Below are 20,976 nucleotides of genomic sequence, written 5' to 3' on the forward strand. Positions count from 1 at the left end.
CCAGCTAGACTCGGCAGATTCTCCGACTAGTCAATTGGACATGATTATATGATATCAAGACATCAGGATTTAGTTGCCCCCGTGACCAATGGGATGGTGGCGGATGAGCGAAAAGGTCAGTTAGTGTATGGCGCTAAATCAATGTGACTTTTTATTTTGCTCAACGATTTCAGTACGGGTTTGGTACTATGTATTATAAATACCACCTTGCTGAGACATCGGTGGGAGTCTGTCTGATTGAGAAGTGCAAAATAAATTGGCAAGGGAGACGGGAGAGATTGGATTGAGTAACGGTGATGTAGCGCTGTCACCGTAGGCAATGAGGCAATGAAAATCTTCTGATTGATCCCTGATTCATTACGCAAGAAAGAAGATCAGGACGATCAGTGGGTTTGACAACACAGTCTTGCAACCTTATCGTATCACTTCAGCTCCCAGGTTGGTTCCTGACACATCTGGAGCCGAAAGAAAACCATTGTTGGAGGGTTGGGTGGCTGGTCGAATCTTTTCTCTGGTCCAGTGAGGAGAACTTGCGTAACGCACACAGATTGACTCTTGTTTGCTATTGGACTTGCTTTTCCTTCTACCCTGTGGTATTTGATTTTTTTTTTTTTACCCTACTGTAAAAATGTATTCTTGAAAATAAATTGATTAGTAGTCTCTTTATTCTTTTTCTATTTATTTCTAGGCTACTCTGAAGGGAAATTTCTTACCCGCGGTTCAATCGGTCCTGTCACGAGGTACCAAGCAAATTAGAATCAAAGAAAAAAGACTGGTTTCTCGACCCTGAAAGTCTAATGATTCATCCCGAAAATGGGTAAGAGGAAAATAAGGATTGGAAGATGTTTTGATAGAATAAAAATACCAGGAAGCATGGTCAGCCCGGTCATGGTCATCAAGTCAACTACACATAAGCTGTATAGATCTACTCGATATACATCTAAGAATAGACCGATGCAACTTCTGGCCAGTCCGCTTGGACTTGACTAACGCCATCGTCCGACCCAAAACCAAACTACGGCGGAACCTGGAACGAATACGCTGATAGGAGACGTTCCAACCGGTTGTCCATACAGAAGACTGCTTTTCCCCTCTTATTGCGTGGCGCCTGTCGTCAACCCCAAATCCACGTTAAGTCAAAAAGGCCTCGACAGTCCTCGTGGTGAACCTTAGTTAAAACTGATCACCAAACCTCATTGTTTTTCTTTCTCTTTTTCTTATCTCTTCCTGCCGACTTTCGTTTGCCGACCATATACACGGCCACTGTCTTCCACATACACATACTTGTCATCCATCGCTACTATTGTCGATCGCTCATTGTCCGTTTCCCCTCTAAACCATCCTATCGGTTGCCTGTTCCCTGGTCTGACAATCTTGCAGAATCCATTGCCGATCGCCTGATAGATTTATTTGACAACCTGTACCAGTTGCAGCACGCCTTCTGTTGCGACGACGATAATAACCACAACAACAGAGCATTGCTTTTCTTTTTCTTGGGACGGAAGACTGGGACAAGCAATTGGGGCATTCAATTTTCTGGACTCGAGGGGTATAAATATTCCATTCCAGAAAAACCAAACTAGACGTCAGGTTAGGGAGCGGACCCAAATTTCCCCCACGCGCCTGCACACGCTCGTTTCGTTGGCTGCCTTGTCAAGGGTTCGTGGAAATCAAGCGCCTGAGACAGTCGCTGTCTGCTACAATTGAATCATACATTCCTTGGCGGTTTCCACTCCACTTGCTGTTGCGCTCCACAGCGGCCGCTATAGTGCAGATAGATCGCTACGAAACAAGTTCCAGGGTAGTTATCAGGCGCTAAGGACGACGGCGAGTATTAAAAATGGCGTCCCCCCAACAGCCCGCGCCTCCGAGACACAGTCGAGGTTTCAGTTTCGGTGGCAGGTCAGACAAGTCCAGCAATTCTGGCAGCAATAAAATCCGTCTCACCGAATCTGCTGAGGAGAAACATAAACGTTCTTTACATACCAAAGCCGACCCCATGGTTGCTATGAGCGAGGCGCAACCAAGTATGTTACCATATTTAACTCCCATGTTCCGATTTCGTGCCTTATCAGTTGTGTTCTCATTGAACCTGTCCTCATTTTTGTTTCTCTCGAACCCCGCCCTGTTGATATATTTTATTTCTCCGATCGCTTTGGCACATCTTTCCGAACTGACAGGTCATATTTAGTGTTGGTTGCTTTGGAAAAGTCCACTATCGGCTCTTTAAGGGAGATGCAGCACAAAGACCAGTACGGAAATGTCATAAGTTCGTTTACAATTCTCCTGATTACACGGTGCCTCGCTATAGGGGGACGATGGACTGATTATCTATTTTCGATGAATAGCTGACCCCGATCTCTCCAATCCCACCCGTCCTCGACTTGAGCGTCCGCTGGATACAATTCGTTCTTTTGAGGCCGCTATCTACGGATCGTATAATAGCAGACCAGTATCATACGCAAGAACAGGTACGTTAGATTTCGGCAGATTATTTGTTATAGAATGCTAATAGATAACTAGACCATGAATCTACACCCGCAGCGGAATATAGTAGACGCAGTAGCTACTTCGGCGGTGCGTCACACAAAACTTCATCACATTCACGTTTATTTTCGTTACTGACTCACTACAGGATACAACGGTCACCACAGAGGCTATAACGACCAAAATGGCCACTACAATGGACGTGGAACATATTCCCGACCGGAGAGTTACATGGAGGGCAACTATGGCGGCGGGCCGCCCCCTGAGAATTACTACCCATACAACCAAGGCAGCGGAAGGCGACCACGTCGGCAACGCATGGAGTCCGACTATCATGGTGCACAAAATGGATATGGGTCTAATGTCTACCAGAAATCCTACGAAAACGTGACGGCAGCGTCTGGGTCGGGAAGCAATACCGATCCCTGGGCCAACAATTCAACCGATCCAAGCTCTGTAAACAGCTCAATCGACCAGCTACAACAACAACAGCAACAGCAACAGCAACAGCAACAGCAACAGCAGGCAGTCGCAGAAAGGTTTGGGTTCGCGGGATTCGGCCCTGAACCGAACCTCAACAATGGCGGTGCGTTAGCCTCTGGCGCAGCTGGAACTGGACCAATTAAGCTGGGGAATTCCGCTCCAGTCGCCGATCCCACCGCTGGAGGCCCCGTGGGTGGACCAGCCTCAGCCGCAGGTGCGCCCACCACCCGTCGCCATCTACGCAAAGCGACGAACGCCTCCGATGCGAGCGATACGAAGCGAAAAAGCTGGTTTAAGCGAAGGTTCAGCAAGGACTAGTCCAATTCTTGTCCTCCACTTTTGCCTCTCCCCCTTTAAGCGACCCGAATTATTTGTCGTTCAATACGTGTTTTCTCACCTCACATAACGGATGTAATAACTCATTTGGCGTTTTATTCTCGAGTACAGCAATGGGATCTACGGAACGGGACAGCGCAGGAAATTATGTGTATTTGTTTTTTCTTCTTCCTTATGTTTAAAATTAGCTACTAGCTTGTTGTTATGCCTTTTTTTTTTTGCTGTTTTGTTGCTCTTATTCATCTTCAAGCACGCAGTTGATGGACTTCACGAGATCACGATACACAGGAAGCAATGGTGGATTTATCTATTAGTTTCAAGGGCCTAGTACTTGTCAAAAGCATCATCCATGTGATGTTCAGTGATATGGGTGAATTTATTCATTTTGTTCTTATGAAATGAGGATCGGTTGCCGTAGGTCTTGAAATCCAGCTTCTGGTTCTAGACGCGGATCCGTCGATCAATATGCAAAATGTGAGAGATCACATCGGTAATTTACACGACGCAAATAGGGTTTAACGCTGCAGGAATCATATCTTAGCGAGGCTTCTATAGCTTCTCGCCGGAGTTCGACAGTATCTAGAACTGAACGTTAAGCTATGTATAAACTCAACAAGGAATAAACATCTCTCAGGTACAAATAACTATCAACCAAATCACAAAACATGGGAATCAAGATAAACATAAACACACAAGAACCACACGACTACTACCTTGGTAATAAAAACCCATCTCCTACCCACTCTCAACAAAGGCAGGGAGACGGGGAAAAAGGGAGAAAGGGGAAGAAGATCACTTCTTCCCAAGAAGCTTATACTTCAATCTATCCGCCCACCCATCATGCGCTGCCGCCTTCTGCTGCTTCTTCTCCTCATCCCTTTTCTTATGCGCCTCGTCAAGATGAACGTTTCCTTGTCCACCGCGCTGACATCATCAGAACACACTCTCATGTACGCAAGGAGGGAGTGAAGAATAAACATACACCGGTGTGATAATCGCCGTCGGTCGAACCGCGAATCGCCAGCTCGGGAATGATTTCCGCGTCGTGAGGAGTTCCTGTTGCGGGGCGCACGTGAGGAGAGCCGATGTTGCCTGCGCCGCCGCGCTATTGCCGTATAAAGGTTAGTGGTCCATCATGGTTGATTTGGCTTGGGGTTGAGGGGGAAGGTATGTATGCACTTACGCCGGCGGAGTATGCGCCGTCGCCTTGGTCTCCGTAGACGCCTTCACGGACTATACCGCCGTCGACGTATCTGTGGTGTGTTTGTTAGATGGGAGATGTGTGGAAGTGAGAGGTGTTGGAGCGCACTGGGTTGGGTCGGCGCCGATGTTGCCTTGGCCTGGGTGTGGAGATGGTATGTTAGCGCAAGTTGGGTGAGAGGGTATGGGCTTGATCATGTATCCAAAAAGGGAGCGCACCTCCGCGGCCGTGCGATACGATGGGTTCGTGTTCGCCCATGGTGCTAGGGGTGATATGGGGTTTAGTTGATGGTGTTGAGTAGGTCGGTAGGCGCCGCGCCTAGAGCTGGGATGGAATACTTGGTGGTTTTGGAGAGAAGTCGCTTGCGCGCGAAATTCGGGCTAGGACTGTTCAGTATTTATATCTATGCGTCGGTGGGCTGTCAGCGCTTTCGAGAAGTATTCCAAGTGGATGCGGAAGTAAGCTGAAAGGTAAAGTTTAGGAACAGAAAACCAACGAGAGGGTCTCAAGCGGTTCCTCAGACTCAGGAGAAGGACTAGACCCTGGAAGTCCCGAAAGATCCCTAAGAGTTTATTGAACCCGGAGTTTATCAGGAATCAGGCTCACAATCGACATATACTAACTCGGTGACGTCGTCGCAAGTCCATCAATCGGGTAGATAAATGATAAGATAACGGGGCTGGGATGCAAGCCATTGGTCCAGTCCGTGACTAACGATCGTTGATAACCCGTCCCGTGGATAAGGCACCGTTTCTTGGCAGCTGGTATTGGAATACTCGTAAAAAGATTCACATTCATGAGCACTACTACGCAGCTATAAATCACCAGAATGGCAGTCTCCCTCGCTACATTCCTACGATGACAAGACACCTACTGCTTGTAGTAGGCTTGACACCACTAATCGTTTCTACTTCTTCTGTTCGGCGGCAGGTCCTCCACCGGTAGTGGGAAGACCCATAAAGATCTTGAATGAATCATAACTGGCATGTGTTAGTAGTCAACTCCCAAAACAGTAAATTGGGCATCAAGTGATACATACATCATCCATTGCAAACCGGTCTACGAATTCCTTTGGTTAGCGGATGCCTCAACAAAGTCCGTTGTCGACTTACCAGAGTTCCAATCATGACGATTCTGACAGGAAGACCATTCCACAAGCCAGCGAAGCCAATTTCCTTGTAGATCCGGCCCATAGCGGCACCAAAGGCTTCGCCGGGCTGTCTGTTTGCGTTCAATTTACTCACCATCACATCAGCGGGGTGGGAGACAATAGCGCAAAGAATACCAGCCAAGTAGCCACCAGTGAAGGCCACCCCAGTCTGTGCGCCTTTGTTGTAATCAGACTTCTGACCCGGTAGGTAGTTGTAGATCATCTCGACTATGGTCTCGAATGAAGCAAACTTCATCATGGTGTACGGAATCTGCCGACCCCACAGCGGATATAGACCCTTGTAAAGTCTATTCGAAGTCAGTGCAGTCCAGCTGCAAAATGTATAACTGAGTGCTTACCCAGCCACACCTTCCTTCGAAACGACGTTGGAAATCCCTGTGAAAGTCGATCGGATATCAGGTGGGATTGTTGTCTGCATTCGCACCTTGACGGCCTCGAAAGGACAAAGTGCTACATCAGCAATAAGCTCGGCAGATGCACTAGCTGTGAGATACAGGGACGTCTTCCAGCGATTTGCATTCTCCACTCCAACAAGGTCGCTGTAGAACTTCTTGAAAAACTCATAGCCACCGTACTTGAACGCTCCTTGTGCCTTTATTCTGTTAGTCAGCTCTGTATACTATATGTCAGTAATTGAATCACCAGCGTACGCTGTATCCAAAGAAGGTAGGGCCCCAGCCAGTAAACACTCCTCTGAAGCCCTCTGCGGCGCGAATCGTACGAAACGCCACTAAGTTGCTTTTGTAGAGCTGGGGGTCAACTTGGCGTCGGCATTTGATGAGATCTAGTGGCGTCACAGCAGTGTGGGTAAGACCCTATCCATAATCAGAAGATTGAAATAGGGAATGTAGCGACTATCATATTACAAGGGGGAACTTACACAAGCAAGAAGTCCGCCGATTGTACAGGCCGCATAATACTTGGGAGTCCACGGTTCAATTTTGCCAGTCTTCGCCTGAGCCTTTTGGCTTGCAACATTGAACTCGCGTGACGCCTCCTTTGCAAAGGCATCTGCCTTGCTTTTGGTGTCATCAATCACACTCCATGCTGGAAACGGCTCCCGCCTCGTTGTTCCTGGTGCTCTCGAAAGCTGCGGCTGCTTTCCGGATTGGTTTAGAGGGTGCTTTGAGGAAAACGTGTTACTGATGATGTCTTCAGAGGGAAACATCTTGGCGAGGGATTTCCTAGTTGAGCCGTGTCAAAATATTGGGTTTATCGTAAGTTGAGAGGTCTCCACAGGACCAAACCGCACGTACTGGGGGTTGTATATCTATAGAGAAGATCGTCCCCACTTGTAGGGCAACTGGTATCTCAATGAGTACAAAAACAGTTGGGACACGAACCACTCGAACTACCGACTTTTTTCTTCATTCAAAAATGTTAAAGGAGCAGTATGACAGTATAAATAGTAAAATGAAAATAGTAAAATGACAAGTGACTCAGTCCGAACAACCGAAAGGAAGAGAGATCTGACACTGCGGTAGCGGCCGGCAATGACGTCGAATGGTATCGTCTCACCCACTTCTGGTTGGCGCCAAACCCGATCCGCTTAGAGGGCGGAGACTAAGGCTCTCGTGGGCCGCAATCGATAAATTTATCGTCCATTGGAACAGACCTCACCTTGCGATATTGTCAAAACACGAACCGGCCTCCTTACCTCGTATCGTTTGCTCTTAGTGCTCGCATAACCGTGTTTCTCCGAGTTTACCCTGTAATAATTGGTGTCCCGATTTGACGCCGTTACTATCGCCAATTGAACATTATAGTTGGCCCCTCTTCGTACCCCTCCTAATCGCCTTTGCCGCCCCTCCTGTGAATCACTCAGTGGATATGGCTTCCTATTCGACCGGCAGCGAGGCATTTGCCCGCGAAAAGCTCTTTTCTACTGCGGGACAGTCCACTTCCCCGTCATCGTGGGCAGACAAGTACCGAGGGGTTAGTTACCACTCTATGATGGCATTACACGCCCAACTGCATAGACCCTATTGTCATTCCCTACTTACCGATGAAAAAAAAAAAAAAATCTAGGCTACTGTCGAAGATCTGGACCCCCCTCCGGCACTGTCTGTCTCACCTAACGACTTAGTCTCCTCCGCCATGCTCGCAGCCTACGAACGTGATTTCACTCATTTAACGGTCACCTCTTCTACGAAACGATCCCTACTTGGCTACCTCAGCATTCCCCGGCTCAAGCAGCTTTTAAAAGAAGGAACTATCAAAGAATCAGATTCCGTGTCTGCTGCCATGCAGCGGTTTAACCGGAAGCGGGGTCTGTACCAGGTAATCACAATGGAGACTCCCTTGGAGGAATTAGAGCAATTCTTCGAGAGTGAAACCGGTCCCAATGGCGAGGGGCGAGAGAAACAAGAGTTTGCCGTGGTAACAGATGCATCGCGGAAATTCGTGCTCGGAGTGGTGACGAAGGGTGATCTGGAGGAGTTCGTGAAGAGGAGGCCATAAGTCCTTGAATATTAAAGCATTCCTCTTTTACCTTTTCTTTGATTGTTTCTCTTCTTCTGCTCGGCTTCAAATTGTTTATATACAATCTGTCAGTGCATTTCCAGGAGCGGCTTTTTCAACATGGGCTGGTTGTAACACTGGAACTATCGTCTTCCACAAGGGTCTGAAACAGGACTACTTAACGGCCTGCAGCACCTTTGTGGGCGTGTTTCACATTCATGGATCTAGTTGAATGATGTAGGAATCTCAGATATTCAACTGGTATACTTGAAGTCCACACGAGCTATCATCCTTGAACCCAACCGAAGTAGAATTACAACACAGCTGTCCGTAAACGCCGCATATTAAGTACAAGACCAATGCATAAACGTAAACCGATTGGTAATCCCGCTAGACGCCACAGGCCACAGGCCATTTATTGCGCCTTCTTCTCTTTCTTTTTGGTTAAGGCTTCTCTCTCTAGGCGATCATCCTGCCATGCAACAAAGACATACGAAAACAAGACAACATTGGCCGTAACAGCCGCAATAATGCCGGCGACAGTTGGACTCGCTACCGAATGTTAGAACTTATCCCCCAAGGGCACCCCGATATCATGGAAGAAAGAAGTAAACAAAGAAACCAAGGGGCAAAGGAGCTTACCGCCAAACTTCACTGAGACAAAGTACATGCCAATGGGCAATGAGACCATCGCCGCGGAAAACCCTAGCAGTTTGAAGATGACATTTCTGTAACGATCGATCAGTATCCGTGACAATTCATCGGTGGGGCACTCTGAGCGGCACGCCTTGGTTCGCACAAGACACTACATGTCTATCGGGCTCGACGTCGCGCATCGGCCATGTGGCATGAATGCAGATTTAGGATGGAAACCAGACGGAGAAAATTCTTACGTGGGAACTGCAGGAGTAACATCGGAATCGGATGTTTTCTCTGGTGCAGGAGAAGCGACTGCTTCTGCGTATGATTTACCCTGAGGACGACGGCTGGCCATTTTGGAGAGCAAAGGGTGTTGATACTAAGTACGTGGACCGAACAGATATGATGATACCCTGGGGGGCTGGTAGCAAAGGGAGATGTTCAACTGTACGTGGAAAGTTAATCGAATTGAGGTCAGATTGATTTTTGAGCCTTATGAATATATTTATAATCAGTTCTCTGTGTTCAAAGACTAAAAAAGGATTGTCTATTGAATCATTGATTTACTCAATCCAGGCGGACGTGATTCAGGTGAGGTCATTGTATGCGCATCTATCATTGGTCCGAGGCCATTGAAAGCCTCTGATTGCTCCAACATTTCTTTCAACACCGAGAGATTCATTCTATAGATCGCTTTCGACTCAGGTGAAAGGATATATATTGTTTAGTAAGTGACCTTCTCGTCAAACACTGTTTACCTCGCTCCATGTATATAATTTGGAGATGTCGCTGGATTTCCTGGTCGGTCTTTAATTGAAGCGCCAAACCACGTGACCGCGGGCGCGTCTGAGCGCGTTTTATGCGGAGAAGAAAAGCCCTTTAACTTAATTTGAGGAAAAGTTCAGGTTGGGGAAAAGAAGGAACTTTCTCCCCGGTCGTCTCAGCGAAGCTGCCTTCCTGTCGCAGTGGCCGGGCCTCAACTTAATTCACCAGTATCGGACAATATTTACTAACCATGGACGACTCAGTTCCTGATACCCCGGTTAGCGATAAAAAAGTCATTCACAATACGCCGCCCGGGAAAGAAGAGGAAGGATATGAGACTGTCGCCACTGTTCCGCTGCCAAACTTTCAACAACCCGCAACCCAGTCGCTGACTCCGGCGACCCAACGCTTAACACAACCAACACAGATCATAGAACCGCCCTATTCTGCGAAGGGCAATTCAGTCATTCAAGTTGCTGCGTCTTCCCCGCCCGGTCCTACATCGTCTCCTTCTCGTCCTGCCTTGCCCGGCGGTCGCCTTGCCAGCGCAATGGCGCCCAGCGGTACCCAGTTCCGCCCCCCTGCGGTAGGCCCTGCGAAGCGTGCGCCGGTAATAGATCTTGAGGATGACGGTCCAACGTACCGCGGAGGGTCTTCGGACGACGACGACATTCAAATGATAAGCAGCACTGACATCAAGCCGTCCTTGTTTGCCAAATCTTCACGGAACCCCGAAAAGGTTCTGGACTCACCGGGAAGCGCAACAAATTCTTCATTCGACCGATTTAAAGAGATCACTGCGTCTGCCGTCTATAACCCCTCGAGCGCAAAACGTCCTGCAGCTCAAATGGACCCTGTACCAAAAGGGACTGCGGTCAAGAAGCCTCGGCAGGATGGGCCTTCCCGTGCACAGCCTGTGGAGCTGGATATATCGTCTTTACATGATATTGAAGACTATCAATTGAGGGCCAAGGTAGAGAAGATGCAAAGAGTGATACCTCAAAAATCTGTCAAAGCTTGCATGCAAGCTCTTTTAACGAAGCGTGGCAATTACGACGATGCTTTGGATTATCTGGCTAGCATGGTTGAGGATGAAGCAGATGGACGAGCTGACTTGTCAGACGATGAATTGGCTTTTAATAAAAGAGCCTCTCCCGTTGCGCCGGCAAAGCAGCAGATCAAAGCTCGAGGAACTATTCAGAATAAATGGGCTGCGATGCGCCTGGACAATCGCAACACCCCGAAGGCACCTGCGCAACCGTCCGACGAAGAATCTAAACCAAGGAGGCGGTTAATCAGGGGGCCAAAGACCCGTGTGTCTTCTCCGAGTCCAGATCGCTTAGAGTCCCCTCCGAAAAAGAAGACCGGCCGACTTGTTCAAGGACGCAAGCATCCATCACCCGAACCTTCAGAACCCGAAGCGTCCATGTCCGACGACTCAGATTCCGGTGTAGAAGCCATTACAGAGGGTGAGAGCGCATTGGAAACGAAGGTTCTCAGGTTCTTCAATACATGCAATGTCCTTGACCTTGCCGACATTGCCGCAATCACCGAAGATGTTGCGAAAGTCATAATTTCCAACCGACCTTTTGCATCTCTGGATGAGGTACGCGTCGTCACTGCGCCTACGACGGAGCAAACCGCGAAGCCAAAGGGTAGCCGGGGGCGTAAAACGCCCAAGCCAATTGGTGATAAAATCGTGGATAAATGCATGGATATGTGGGTTGGGTACGAAGCTGTCGATTCGTTAGTGGCAAAATGTGAGGCGCTTGGAAAGCCGATTGCATCGGAAATGAAGAAGTGGGGTGTCGATATCTTTGGAAAGCGTGATGGGGAATTGGAACTGACATCTATCGACCCCGGTGCATCGCATGATTCTGGCATCGGTACTCCTGCCAGTCAGCGTTCAGAGGATGATAGTGATGGCCCTGCGACTGTCTCCCGTAAAAGCCGATTCATATCCCAGCCTGGTATCATGCGCGAAGACTTGAAGATGAAGGATTATCAAATCGTCGGAATCAATTGGTTGTCGTTGCTCTTCGAGAAAGAATTGAGCTGTATTCTGGCGGACGATATGGGTCTCGGAAAGACTTGCCAGGTCATTGCGTTTTTGGCCCATCTGTATGAGAAGGGCATCAAGGGACCGCACCTCATCGTCGTGCCTTCGTCCACAATCGAAAACTGGCTTAGAGAGTTCCAGAAGTTCTGTCCAACCCTCTCCGTCATGCCATACTACGCTGGCCAAGCCGAGCGAGCAGTGATTCGCGAAACGATCGAAGACAACAGGGATAGCATCAACGTTATTGTCACTACGTATACCATTGCCAAAGCCAAGGTTGATGCACACTTCTTGCGCAACATGGACTTCAGTGTTTGTGTGTATGACGAGGGACATATGCTCAAGAGTTCTACATCTGTTCTCTATGAGAAATTGATCAGAATCCGGGCTCGCTTCAGGCTTCTTTTAACAGGTACACCACTCCAAAACAATCTCCAAGAGCTTGCCTCTCTTCTGGGCTTTATCCTCCCGAAGGTTTTCCAAGAGCGCAAGGAAGAGCTTCAAAATATCTTTGCAAACAAGGCGAAGACCGTGGATGAATCCCACTCTGCCTTGCTTTCCGCACAACGCATCGAAAGAGCAAAATCAATGCTTAAGCCTTTTGTGCTGCGACGAAAGAAACACCAGGTCATTGATTTGCCTCCCAAGGTTTCTAAAGTTGAGTATTGTGAATTAAACGAGTCCCAGAGGGAAATTTACGAACATGAGCAAGAAGAGGTCCGTAAGCTGTTAGCCGACCGAGCAGCTGGCAAGAAAACTGGCAACAAGTCTGCAAATATCTTGATGAAGCTACGTCAGGCAGCTATCCATCCATTGCTCTACAGGCGTCACTACAAGGACACTACTTTGAGCCGTATGGCCAAAGCTTGCCTCAAAGAAGAGCAGTGGTCCCTGTCAAATCCGGACATCATTTTTGAAGAGCTACAGGCATACAATGACTTCGAATGTCACACTATGTGTGTGAACTATCCCAAGTCGCTTGGGAAGTTTGCGCTGAAAAACAATGAATGGATGGATTCGGGTAAAATCGATAAACTTTGTGAACTTCTGAAGCGATTCAAGGAAAACGGTGACCGTACTCTGATATTCTCCCAGTTCACTATGGTGATGGATATCCTCGAACACGTCCTTGAAAACCAGCACCTTGGTTTCGTTAGACTTGATGGCCGTACGAACGTCGAGGATCGCCAGTCTATCCTCGATGCATTCCATGAACGTACAGATATCCCGGTGTTCCTCCTCTCCACAAAAGCCGGTGGCGCAGGTATCAACTTGGCCTGTGCCAACAAAGTGGTGATCTTCGACTCGAGCTTCAACCCCCAGGAAGACGTACAAGCCGAGAACCGCGCCCATCGTGTGGGTCAAACGCGCGAGGTGGAAGTCATCCGACTTGTTACCAAGGACACAATCGAAGAACAGATCTATGCACTGGGACAAACGAAGCTGGCTCTCGATCAAGCCGTAGCAGGCGAAGATGCCGCCGAGTCGAAGAAGAGTGAAGAAGCAGGCATGAAGGCGGTAGAGGATATGCTCATTGCCGGCTCAGGTGGAGAGAAACATAGCTCTTCATGAGAGCGTGTCCCTGGCGATTTCATAGACTTGAGTATTAACCATCTTTACAAAAGCCCAACAGTTCGAGAACGTTTGGGCCCGTGCAGCAAACCCTCCAAAGACTATAGGGGCCTGCCGATTGCATTTCGTTTCTTTCTTTCCTGATTCAACATGCTCGACTGTACTTTTTGCTAAATCTGTGTTTGCATCGCCGTTGTATTAGCGATTTTATTTGTCTGCACATTTTCATGGGATACAACTTGCCTTTTGAGTGTGATGATAGCCGTGCTCTTACTGTCACGGTTCGCACTCGATATCTTGGTTGTATCTGATCTTGTTTGGACGCATTTGTCGTGCCACAATGGAGTTAGCAACATCTTGGGGTTGTGTTGGCTGTTTTGACTTACCAGCCTCTTTTTGTTTTTTGTTTTTCGTCTTTTCGCATTTCTGATGCTTTTTTGCTTATAGAGACGGGAGTATGAACTGGTTGTTTAGAGTTTATTACATCATGAGCACTAATAGATCAAAGAAAATGATCTGATTGATTCTATTACCTCGTTGGCAATGCCATTCATTTCAGACATGTACGATACGATTGACTCGGGAATGCCAGGGGTGGGGAATTTAATATATCGGAATAGTATGATGAGATCCATGAATTTGATATAATCGTGTATGTACCGTTGAAATCAGACGTCTTCAACCGACTGGATTTTATCATACCGGGGGAATCTATAACTATGAACACCAAAGAATGATCCGAGAATTCAACACCATTTAATGCGGTCAAGACAATAGTAGAAAAAGTGAGGCGCAAATAAGAAGAGTAAGGAGGAACTATAATAGGGACTTTCAATCATTATGAGACTGGAGTTGGGAGAAGAGCCTATCCCCAAGCTCATGCGGCGACTTCCTGTTTCTGGGATGGCTGAGAAGCTGATTCAGGAATATCGGGATTGGCCCCGGCCTCCTTCTCCTCAGGCTTCGTCTTCGTAGGGGTAGGGAAGGAGCTAGTACGAATTGGTCCCACACCGCTGGTAGCGGGGGACGTGGATTTGGGCCTTGAAGCACCACTGGCTGCTCGAGCGGTTTCGTTATTCTCAATCGCGTTCTGGACAGCTTTGTTTCGTGTCTCTTCCTTGAAGAAAGCTGATTTTCCCGTGAGGTTCAAAATTTCATCGACTTGGAGCGCAGCTGGCATGAGGTCGTCGAACCTCAGGATGTGGCAGTAATCGGCATAGCTCTTGGCGCCCTTTGCGTCCTGAAACTCTTTGTTCTTGCCCGGGATCATGACATTCAGTAGAAACTTGGTGTTACCGAAGCGATTCTCCGACTCGAGACAGAACTTTAGGTAAGCATGAACGACTTCTCTGAATGGAAGCAAACCTCCATCTGCTTCGCTTTGGAAACAGGAAGGATTGGCCTCAGCAGATGTTGCAATCATGGCTCCATCTACGCCAAACTCTTCCATCAAAGCCAGCCCCTGGTCACGGGAGGTCACATCGCCATTCATGAGGCATGCGACACCAGCGTCATGGCAGATGTCGCGTATCATACGTAGCTGTTCGCGGATTGCTCGTTCGCGAGGACGCATGGCTGGTGTTCGGCAATGGACCGTCAAGCCTGTAATGCCTGTTTTGACAAGCCTTGAGACCAACGCCTCTGTAATCTCCGGCTTTTCAAGGATGCGGATCTTCACGGAGATACCAATTTGATAAGGTTCGCCAATCTCGCGGACTAGCGCCTCTAGAATTGAAACCAGTTTATCAGGTGTCCGTAACAAGGCCGCACCCATACCGCCGCTTGTACTGAATGGTTTCGGACATCCTGAGTTCACATCTATACCAGCAACATCACCAGCGACCACTTTGGCGGCTTGCACAGCGAGCTCGGGCGAGGCTGTACCGAGTTGGAATATGAGTTTCCCCTTCTCCCGCACCGGATCAAGGCGGTAAATCACCGATTCCTGAGGTGCTGCTTCGGTGCGACCACCGTTCGAGGGCAGCCTCGTATATTCAATGCATCCGTTTCGAGGGTTCACGCGGCGAGAGGCACCGGCGAGCGCACGATCAATCGTTTCGGGACCCCAGACAAGATCTGCACCATATTTAAGGGCTGTAAGGCGCGAAGGTAATTCTCCCGATCGGACCATCGGCGCTAGGACTATTTTGCCACGATAGTCGACCCCGTTGGCGGGGATGGGAACGCGAGGTGGTGTAGTGAGCGAAGTCATTGCGGAGCGGAGAAATCTGAGCATAGCATACTTCAACGGAAAAGCGACCTGTAATGGGGGTTGTCTGTTTGGTCGTGATCGACTCAGACGGTCAAGAAATCGACTTCGTGGGCGTTCGTATAGTTAAGTCATGGAGTAGTTCATTATCCTTGGAAGGCGGAGGGAAAAAGTCTATATCACGTGAAGATAGACGATAAGTTAAAAATTTCCTTCGCATTCTTTTCGCTCGGGTATTGTGACGGGTATTGCATATTACCGGGCGGTACCTGCCAAGTAAATAGGGGTCAAGAGCAGTTATCACCTCTACTTTGTAGAAGGGACTGGTATACACTTAAGTGAACTGTCCCAACACTTCTATTTTCCAGCTATTATCTGCGAGACTCCAATCTTCCCATTGCGAAGTCAATCCCACTAGTGCATTGGCACTTTATTCCAGTGTCTGACAGGAGGAATACGAAGGGAACTATGCACGTGACAACCATGCTGATGGCGCCATTTCAGGCGTTCAGGCATCAACGCCAAAAAACCCTAAACGCTGATTCTTTGTACTTTAAGATTTGAGGTCCCACTCTGTGCGAGAAGAAGAGGAAGATCCGATTATATATTGGATGTTCATACCAAATGAGGCTGAATTTGTTGGATAAGACGGTCCTGGGCTCTCTCGAAGGCAACCCAGCAACCAAGAGTGGGAGCGGGACCAGTATAGTGGAGCAAATCCATAGGATTGATTCACCGGGACGGCCATTGACAATGGAATTGACCAGGCACTCTCGTCTCAACTCCCCTTTTTGCCACAAGAAGATTTTATAGAGAGAGAATCTAGTCTAAATGGGTTACTATCGTTGAGAGTCCACCAGAACAGCCATTGAACATAAACCGAAGAATTTCTAAATCATATACTCCGTAGATGTGTATAGATAGTGAAGATTATTTACATTGTTGAATAATCGTGACCCTCTTGGCAACATACATAGCAACGAACCTCGGAATGGCTTCCCGGCACCGATTTTCTTCCCGGCAATTTCCCTCTCCTTTAAATCTTCACAAGACAAGCCGAGCATAGAACTGCGATTGCAGAGCAAGACTACCGGTATTTAAAGTTCCAATTGAGCCGGCAGAGACGGGTTCTTGCAGCTTCTTTTCCCGCAACCAATGTTCTTAGGGTCGTCATCCACCAGTCTCGTTTCCAGACTGCGCACAGCTCCATTAAACCGATTGTCCACCGCCTCTCCGATTGTCGCCCGCGTATCACGCACATCCGCAACGTTGGCTCCCCCCACTAAACAAGCCACCCCTCCTTCCTCTTCCTCTCCCTTCTCTCTCCTCTCTTCTTCTTCTTCCTCTCCTTCATCTGCCGTTTTGTCTCCTTCATCCTTCTCCCCTTCCCCCCGAGTTGCTCATTCGGCTTCGTCCGTAACAACTCGTGCAGCTTTAATTTCTCGACACCTTTCTTCGTCCGCTACCCCGCCGCAGTCGCCCACCATGTCTTACACCGTTCGCAAGATCGGCCAGGCCAACACCCTGGAGCACCGTGTCTACATCGAGAAGGATGGCCAGCCCGTCTCTCCCTTCCACGATATTCCTCTCTACGCCAACGAGGAGCAGACTATCCTTAACATGGTCGTTGAGATCCCCCGCTGGACCAACGCCAAGCAGGAGGTATGGGGACGGAAGCACTCAATATCGCAAAGTACGGACGCTGATTACGTATGAAGATCTCCAAGGAGGAGTTCCTCAACCCCATCAAGCAGGATGTCAAGAAGGGCAAGCTCCGTTACGTCCGTAACTGCTTCCCCCACAAGGGTTACCTCTGGAACTACGGTGCCTTCCCTCAGGTATGTTTCGCATTGCTAAAGATGCCACCTGATTCCGTCCGTTAACGGTTTGCTTTAGACCTGGGAGGACCCCAACACTGTCCACCCTGAGACCAAGGCCAAGGGTGACAACGACCCTCTCGATGTCTGCGAGATCGGTGAGCTTGTCGGCTACCCCGGTCAGGTCAAGCAGGTCAAGGTCCTTGGTGTGATGGCCCTTCTTGATGAGGAAGAGACCGACTGGAAGGTCATCGTCATCGACGTCAACGACCCTCTGGCTCCTAAGCTCAACGACGTTGAGGATGTTGAGCGCCACCTGCCTGGCCTCCTCCGCGCCACCAACGAGTGGTTCCGTATCTACAAGATCCCCGATGGCAAGCCCGAGAACCAGTTCGCTTTCTCCGGCGAGTGCAAGAACAAGAAGTATGTTTTATAACTCACGTCTTACTAAATGTTGTATGATGTCTAATACTCGTACCAGGTACGCTCTCGAGGTTATCCGCGAGTGCGCTGATGCTTGGGAGAAGCTCATGACTGGAAAGTCTCCCAAGGGCGAGATCAGCACGTAAGTGTACATCCTCCTCCGTGCGAAGGCAAGCCATGCTGACCAGATTCTATAGCAAGAACGTCTCCGTTGCGAACTCCACCGACCGTGCTGAACCCAGCGAGCTTGCCGCCATTCCTCAGGGCCAGAACCTCCCCCCTGCCCCTATTGATGGCAGCGTTGACAAGTGGTTCTTCATCTCCGGTGCTGCTGTGTAAATTGATACCAACTAAAGTAAATAAAAGTCCCACAATCTTGGATTCGACTAATGAGCGAGTCCACATAATATTCTCGTTATTTTCGTTGTTTGTCCTGCCCTCATTACCTTACAACTTCCGCTAAGCATCAAGAGGATGTACTTGCGATGCTATCTTATAGTTCGTAGATTTGGCTCTCAAAACCACCACAAGATGGAGACATTAGATAATGCGAACAAGCACTTCTCAAAATGCAGCATCCCTCGATGGCTAGGTAGTATATACACAAAGTAACGGTATCATAATGCTTTCGATGACTTCCCCGGCAACTCAACCGCTTCACAGCTGCGGCGTAAAAGTACAAAAAGTCCCGATCTCCAAGCGCCATAGGCGGACCCTAAAATCAACCACGATAAAACAAACGGATATGCGTACAAGAAACTCAGTTAACCCTTCAAGCTCTCCTCTCGTTCGATAGCCCGTCCCACGCGCGCAATTTCCTCGATGACATCGCCGATCTTCAGCTGGCGCTTTCCGACCTCGATCTTAAGTTCCTTCCCTCCTTTGAAGCCCACTGTTACCTCGGGCTGTTGTGTGGAGACACGCGGGAGTTGGTTAACCTTGATATCGATGTGTGTAGGACTGGATGCCGGGGCGGTATTGGGATTGCGGAGGATAGAAAGTAGAATCCTGCAGGGGCGGGAGGACTTAGAGAACGGGTTGAAGCTTGTGCGGAGAGTGGTGATCGTCTGGACAGGAATAGTCATCTTGAAGAATTGGACCCGATCTCGTTGGATCGGAGAGCTTGAGCAATTGGAGGTCTGTTGGATCAGATCAGTTGGGTGTCCTACAATTGATTCGTCGGATAACTGACTTTTGCGCGCGGCTTTGGCTTTTCAGTTCAATTTCAATAGTATGAGAACTCAATGTTATGGATATCTTCGATTTTGCAACGTCAATGATGGGAATTAACGGCGTATTTGCGGTTGTATATCAAACCCGAGAAAATTACCTCGACTTTCTCCAGGGACCGGGAAGCGGAGGAATGTTTGGTGTTTGACGGAGATGCAAACATTGATTGGATGATCTATCCCTGCAAGCGGTCGCCCATGTAAGTATCACCTGGCAGAATATTTTGAACACTCCATTAATTGCATCGTTGAATTGTGTATCTTTTGTATCGCTCAGAGTTTAGCCGTCGAATCCAACCAAAAATGGCTTCTTTCGATACTCTAAAATCTTGCTAGAGTCTGTACAGCTTTGTCTTTCATACAAGCTCATTCTTGATCGAAAAATTCTATTTCTCGTAGAGTTACAATTATCAAACTATACCAGCGACGAAGTCTTCTCCACGGTCGGCGTTCTCAAGGTCTAACCAGCGCTACCCTTATAGACCGCCTTCCTAGATAAACACCGCCTTCTTTTTCGGATATAGTCAATTGTTCCTGGACCGATGACGCTGCGGCCAGATTGGCCGTATTGATGGAATTGTGTCTTCTACTGCTAGCATAACCTTTGCTATTTTGTGGTACACTTAACTTCCGAAGCTGGCGCAGGGCCTCTAGAGGGCTGGTTGAAATAAATTCGATTATATGCCCGCCAGAATACCGCCACGACTGGTCATACCAACCTATCTGAAACCGCCGAATGATTACAACATCGCTCTGCACGCTACCTTGAATATGTCTTCTATATCCGCCCTTCAAGCTCGTCTAAAAGAGCTCTCGACTTCTTTGGCACAGATTCACCCTCTCGTGTCGCGATTGCGGAACTTTACGACTGCCGTCGGGCAAGGCGATGAAGCTCGGTTGGAATTGGGAGCGGAGATCCATAGTCTGCTGAAAGAGGCAGAGATACAATTGGAGGTCTTGAGGGTTGATGTCGAAGCATTAGAAACTGCCACGGAAGGCAGACGAAAAGGAGTGGACAATGAGAAGGAGTTAGAACGGGAACGGGTTGTTGCGTTGGCAGGGAGACTAGCGGAAGACTTGAAAAAGTGAGTGGGATATCTCGTACTGTCTGTGCTGTGCGGCATGTACGGCTGCTATATTTTTCTTCATGAAGCTAATAGGTTCATAACAGAACGAGAGGAGACTTCCGAAATGCGCAGTTACAAGCGAAGCGGAATGCGGAGATTGCCAAGCGCAAAGAAAGGGAATTACTATTCTCGAGATCTCAGAGTGCTGAAAGGAAGAGAGAGTCGACTGAGAAGTTGACACAAGATGATATTTTGCTCAATACGTCAAGTGATGTTACTGCGGCATTGCGGAGAACGCATCATCTGATGCAGGCAGAATTATCTAGAAGTCAATTCGCACAAGAGACACTAGGTCTGTTCCCTCCCCTGCTTGTACTTGCGGCTTTGACTAATTTGTATAACAGAGCAATCGACCGCTGCGCTTTCATCACTCTCGGAATCTTATACAGGGCTCGATACTCTTTTATCATCGTCACGCAACCTTGTTGGTTCGCTGCTTCGCTCGCAAAAGTCCGACACCTGGTATCTTGAAACTGCGTTTTACATTCTAATTGGCACCATTGCATGGCTTCTGTTTCGCCGGATATTATACGGACCCATGTGGTGGCTTGTATGGTTGCCCATTAGATTAGCAGCGAAGTTCGTATTCACCATATTGGGCGCGGTTGGCCTATCCAGCAAAGCCGTTCAGCCTTCTCCGTCTGCTATTTCTAGCCAAAGCCTAGCCCAGGAGGTGCCGGTTCCAACTCTTCATACCGAGGCAAATGTTCAGACTGCCGACGGCCAAGCTAGCTGGGACGTACCTCCAGTTGCGGAGGCAAAAGAAGACCGCATGATTGATCATATTGGCAACATGGTAGAGGACAATGAAGTGGGATACAGAGACGAGCCAACAGAAGTAAATGAACAACAAGAAGAGGAGAATGAGGAAACTAACATCGATGACATTTCACCAGAAGAGAAACAGAGGCAAGCGGAACTACCTCGAAATACGAAGAAGAGGATGTATGAGGCTACAGAAGTACTAGAAAACAGGAAAGATGAGCTATAGGTAGATT

The 20,976-nt window shown here is 48.4% G+C and overlaps 10 protein-coding genes across 10 annotated transcripts; 5 read left to right on the forward strand and 5 right to left on the reverse strand.

The window, feature by feature from the left end:
* Positions 1-1,840: 1,840 nt before the first annotated feature.
* On the forward strand, positions 1,841-3,288 carry F9C07_1443 (uncharacterized protein; the record flags this gene model as incomplete). Its single annotated transcript, XM_071508098.1, has 5 exons — positions 1,841-2,027; positions 2,192-2,269; positions 2,349-2,471; positions 2,524-2,577; positions 2,636-3,288. The coding sequence occupies 5 exons, from the start codon at positions 1,841-1,843 to the stop codon at positions 3,286-3,288; spliced, it is 1,095 nt and encodes a 364-aa protein (XP_071365874.1).
* Positions 3,289-4,098: 810 nt separating this feature from the next.
* Positions 4,099-4,765, reverse strand: F9C07_1444 (uncharacterized protein; the record flags this gene model as incomplete). The annotated part of the gene is made up of 5 exons (XM_041288197.1): positions 4,099-4,230; positions 4,289-4,411; positions 4,490-4,559; positions 4,616-4,646; positions 4,726-4,765. The coding sequence occupies 5 exons, from the start codon at positions 4,763-4,765 to the stop codon at positions 4,099-4,101; spliced, it is 396 nt and encodes a 131-aa protein (XP_041140555.1).
* Positions 4,766-5,281: 516 nt separating this feature from the next.
* Positions 5,282-7,064, reverse strand: F9C07_1445 (putative mitochondrial phosphate carrier protein). The gene is made up of 8 exons (XM_041288189.2): positions 7,038-7,064; positions 6,935-6,981; positions 6,559-6,862; positions 6,329-6,493; positions 6,017-6,270; positions 5,620-5,965; positions 5,547-5,566; positions 5,282-5,487 (listed from the first exon to the last, which is right to left on the reverse strand). Exons 3-8 carry the CDS (start codon positions 6,844-6,846, stop codon positions 5,415-5,417), a joined length of 1,146 nt encoding a protein of 381 aa, XP_041140554.1. The 5' UTR covers positions 6,847-6,862; positions 6,935-6,981; positions 7,038-7,064; the 3' UTR covers positions 5,282-5,414.
* A 444-nt stretch (positions 7,065-7,508) lies between these two features.
* On the forward strand, positions 7,509-8,138 carry F9C07_1446 (putative cystathionine beta-synthase; the record flags this gene model as incomplete). The annotated part of the gene is made up of 2 exons (XM_041284011.2): positions 7,509-7,613; positions 7,707-8,138. 2 exons carry the CDS (start codon positions 7,509-7,511, stop codon positions 8,136-8,138), a joined length of 537 nt encoding a protein of 178 aa, XP_041140553.2.
* Positions 8,139-8,553: 415 nt separating this feature from the next.
* Positions 8,554-9,132, reverse strand: F9C07_1447 (uncharacterized protein; the record flags this gene model as incomplete). Its single annotated transcript, XM_041288188.1, has 3 exons — positions 8,554-8,690; positions 8,781-8,866; positions 9,032-9,132. 3 exons carry the CDS (start codon positions 9,130-9,132, stop codon positions 8,554-8,556), a joined length of 324 nt encoding a protein of 107 aa, XP_041140552.1.
* Positions 9,133-9,792: 660 nt separating this feature from the next.
* On the forward strand, positions 9,793-13,173 carry F9C07_1448 (putative SNF2 family helicase/ATPase; the record flags this gene model as incomplete). Its single annotated transcript, XM_041284010.1, has 1 exon — positions 9,793-13,173. The coding sequence occupies one exon, from the start codon at positions 9,793-9,795 to the stop codon at positions 13,171-13,173; it is 3,381 nt and encodes a 1,126-aa protein (XP_041140551.1).
* Positions 13,174-14,050: 877 nt separating this feature from the next.
* Positions 14,051-15,385, reverse strand: F9C07_2199896 (uncharacterized protein; the record flags this gene model as incomplete). The annotated part of the gene is made up of 1 exon (XM_041284000.1): positions 14,051-15,385. The coding sequence occupies one exon, from the start codon at positions 15,383-15,385 to the stop codon at positions 14,051-14,053; it is 1,335 nt and encodes a 444-aa protein (XP_041140550.1).
* A 1,152-nt stretch (positions 15,386-16,537) lies between these two features.
* F9C07_1450 (putative inorganic diphosphatase) lies at positions 16,538-17,961 on the forward strand (the record flags this gene model as incomplete). Its single annotated transcript, XM_041288181.2, has 5 exons — positions 16,538-17,044; positions 17,101-17,220; positions 17,279-17,622; positions 17,681-17,764; positions 17,820-17,961. 5 exons carry the CDS (start codon positions 16,538-16,540, stop codon positions 17,959-17,961), a joined length of 1,197 nt encoding a protein of 398 aa, XP_041140549.2.
* A 425-nt stretch (positions 17,962-18,386) lies between these two features.
* F9C07_1451 (39S ribosomal protein L53/MRP-L53-domain-containing protein) lies at positions 18,387-19,015 on the reverse strand (the record flags this gene model as incomplete). Its single annotated transcript, XM_041283999.2, has 2 exons — positions 18,387-18,761; positions 18,953-19,015. 2 exons carry the CDS (start codon positions 19,013-19,015, stop codon positions 18,387-18,389), a joined length of 438 nt encoding a protein of 145 aa, XP_041140548.2.
* Positions 19,016-19,622: 607 nt separating this feature from the next.
* On the forward strand, positions 19,623-20,969 carry F9C07_2228238 (syntaxin; the record flags this gene model as incomplete). Its single annotated transcript, XM_071509820.1, has 3 exons — positions 19,623-19,936; positions 20,023-20,270; positions 20,323-20,969. 3 exons carry the CDS (start codon positions 19,623-19,625, stop codon positions 20,967-20,969), a joined length of 1,209 nt encoding a protein of 402 aa, XP_071365875.1.
* Positions 20,970-20,976: the final 7 nt, after the last annotated feature.

Source organism: Aspergillus flavus, chromosome 1 (genome assembly GCF_009017415.1).
Source record: "Aspergillus flavus chromosome 1, complete sequence".
Classification (NCBI taxonomy): Eukaryota; Fungi; Ascomycota; class Eurotiomycetes; order Eurotiales; family Aspergillaceae; genus Aspergillus; species Aspergillus flavus.

Excerpts from the sequence above, each read along its gene's own strand:
- F9C07_1445 (XM_041288189.2), bottom strand. The coding sequence starts at position 6,846 with ATGTTTCCCTCTGAAGACATCATCAGTAACACGTTTTCCTCAAAGCAC. Across the intron at positions 6,494-6,558 it reads TCGGCGGACTTCTTGCTTGT|GGTCTTACCCACACTGCTGT; the intron begins GTAAGTTCCCCC and ends GATTATGGATAG. Across the intron at positions 5,567-5,619 it reads TCGTCATGATTGGAACTCTG|ACCGGTTTGCAATGGATGAT; the intron begins GTAAGTCGACAA and ends AGGAATTCGTAG.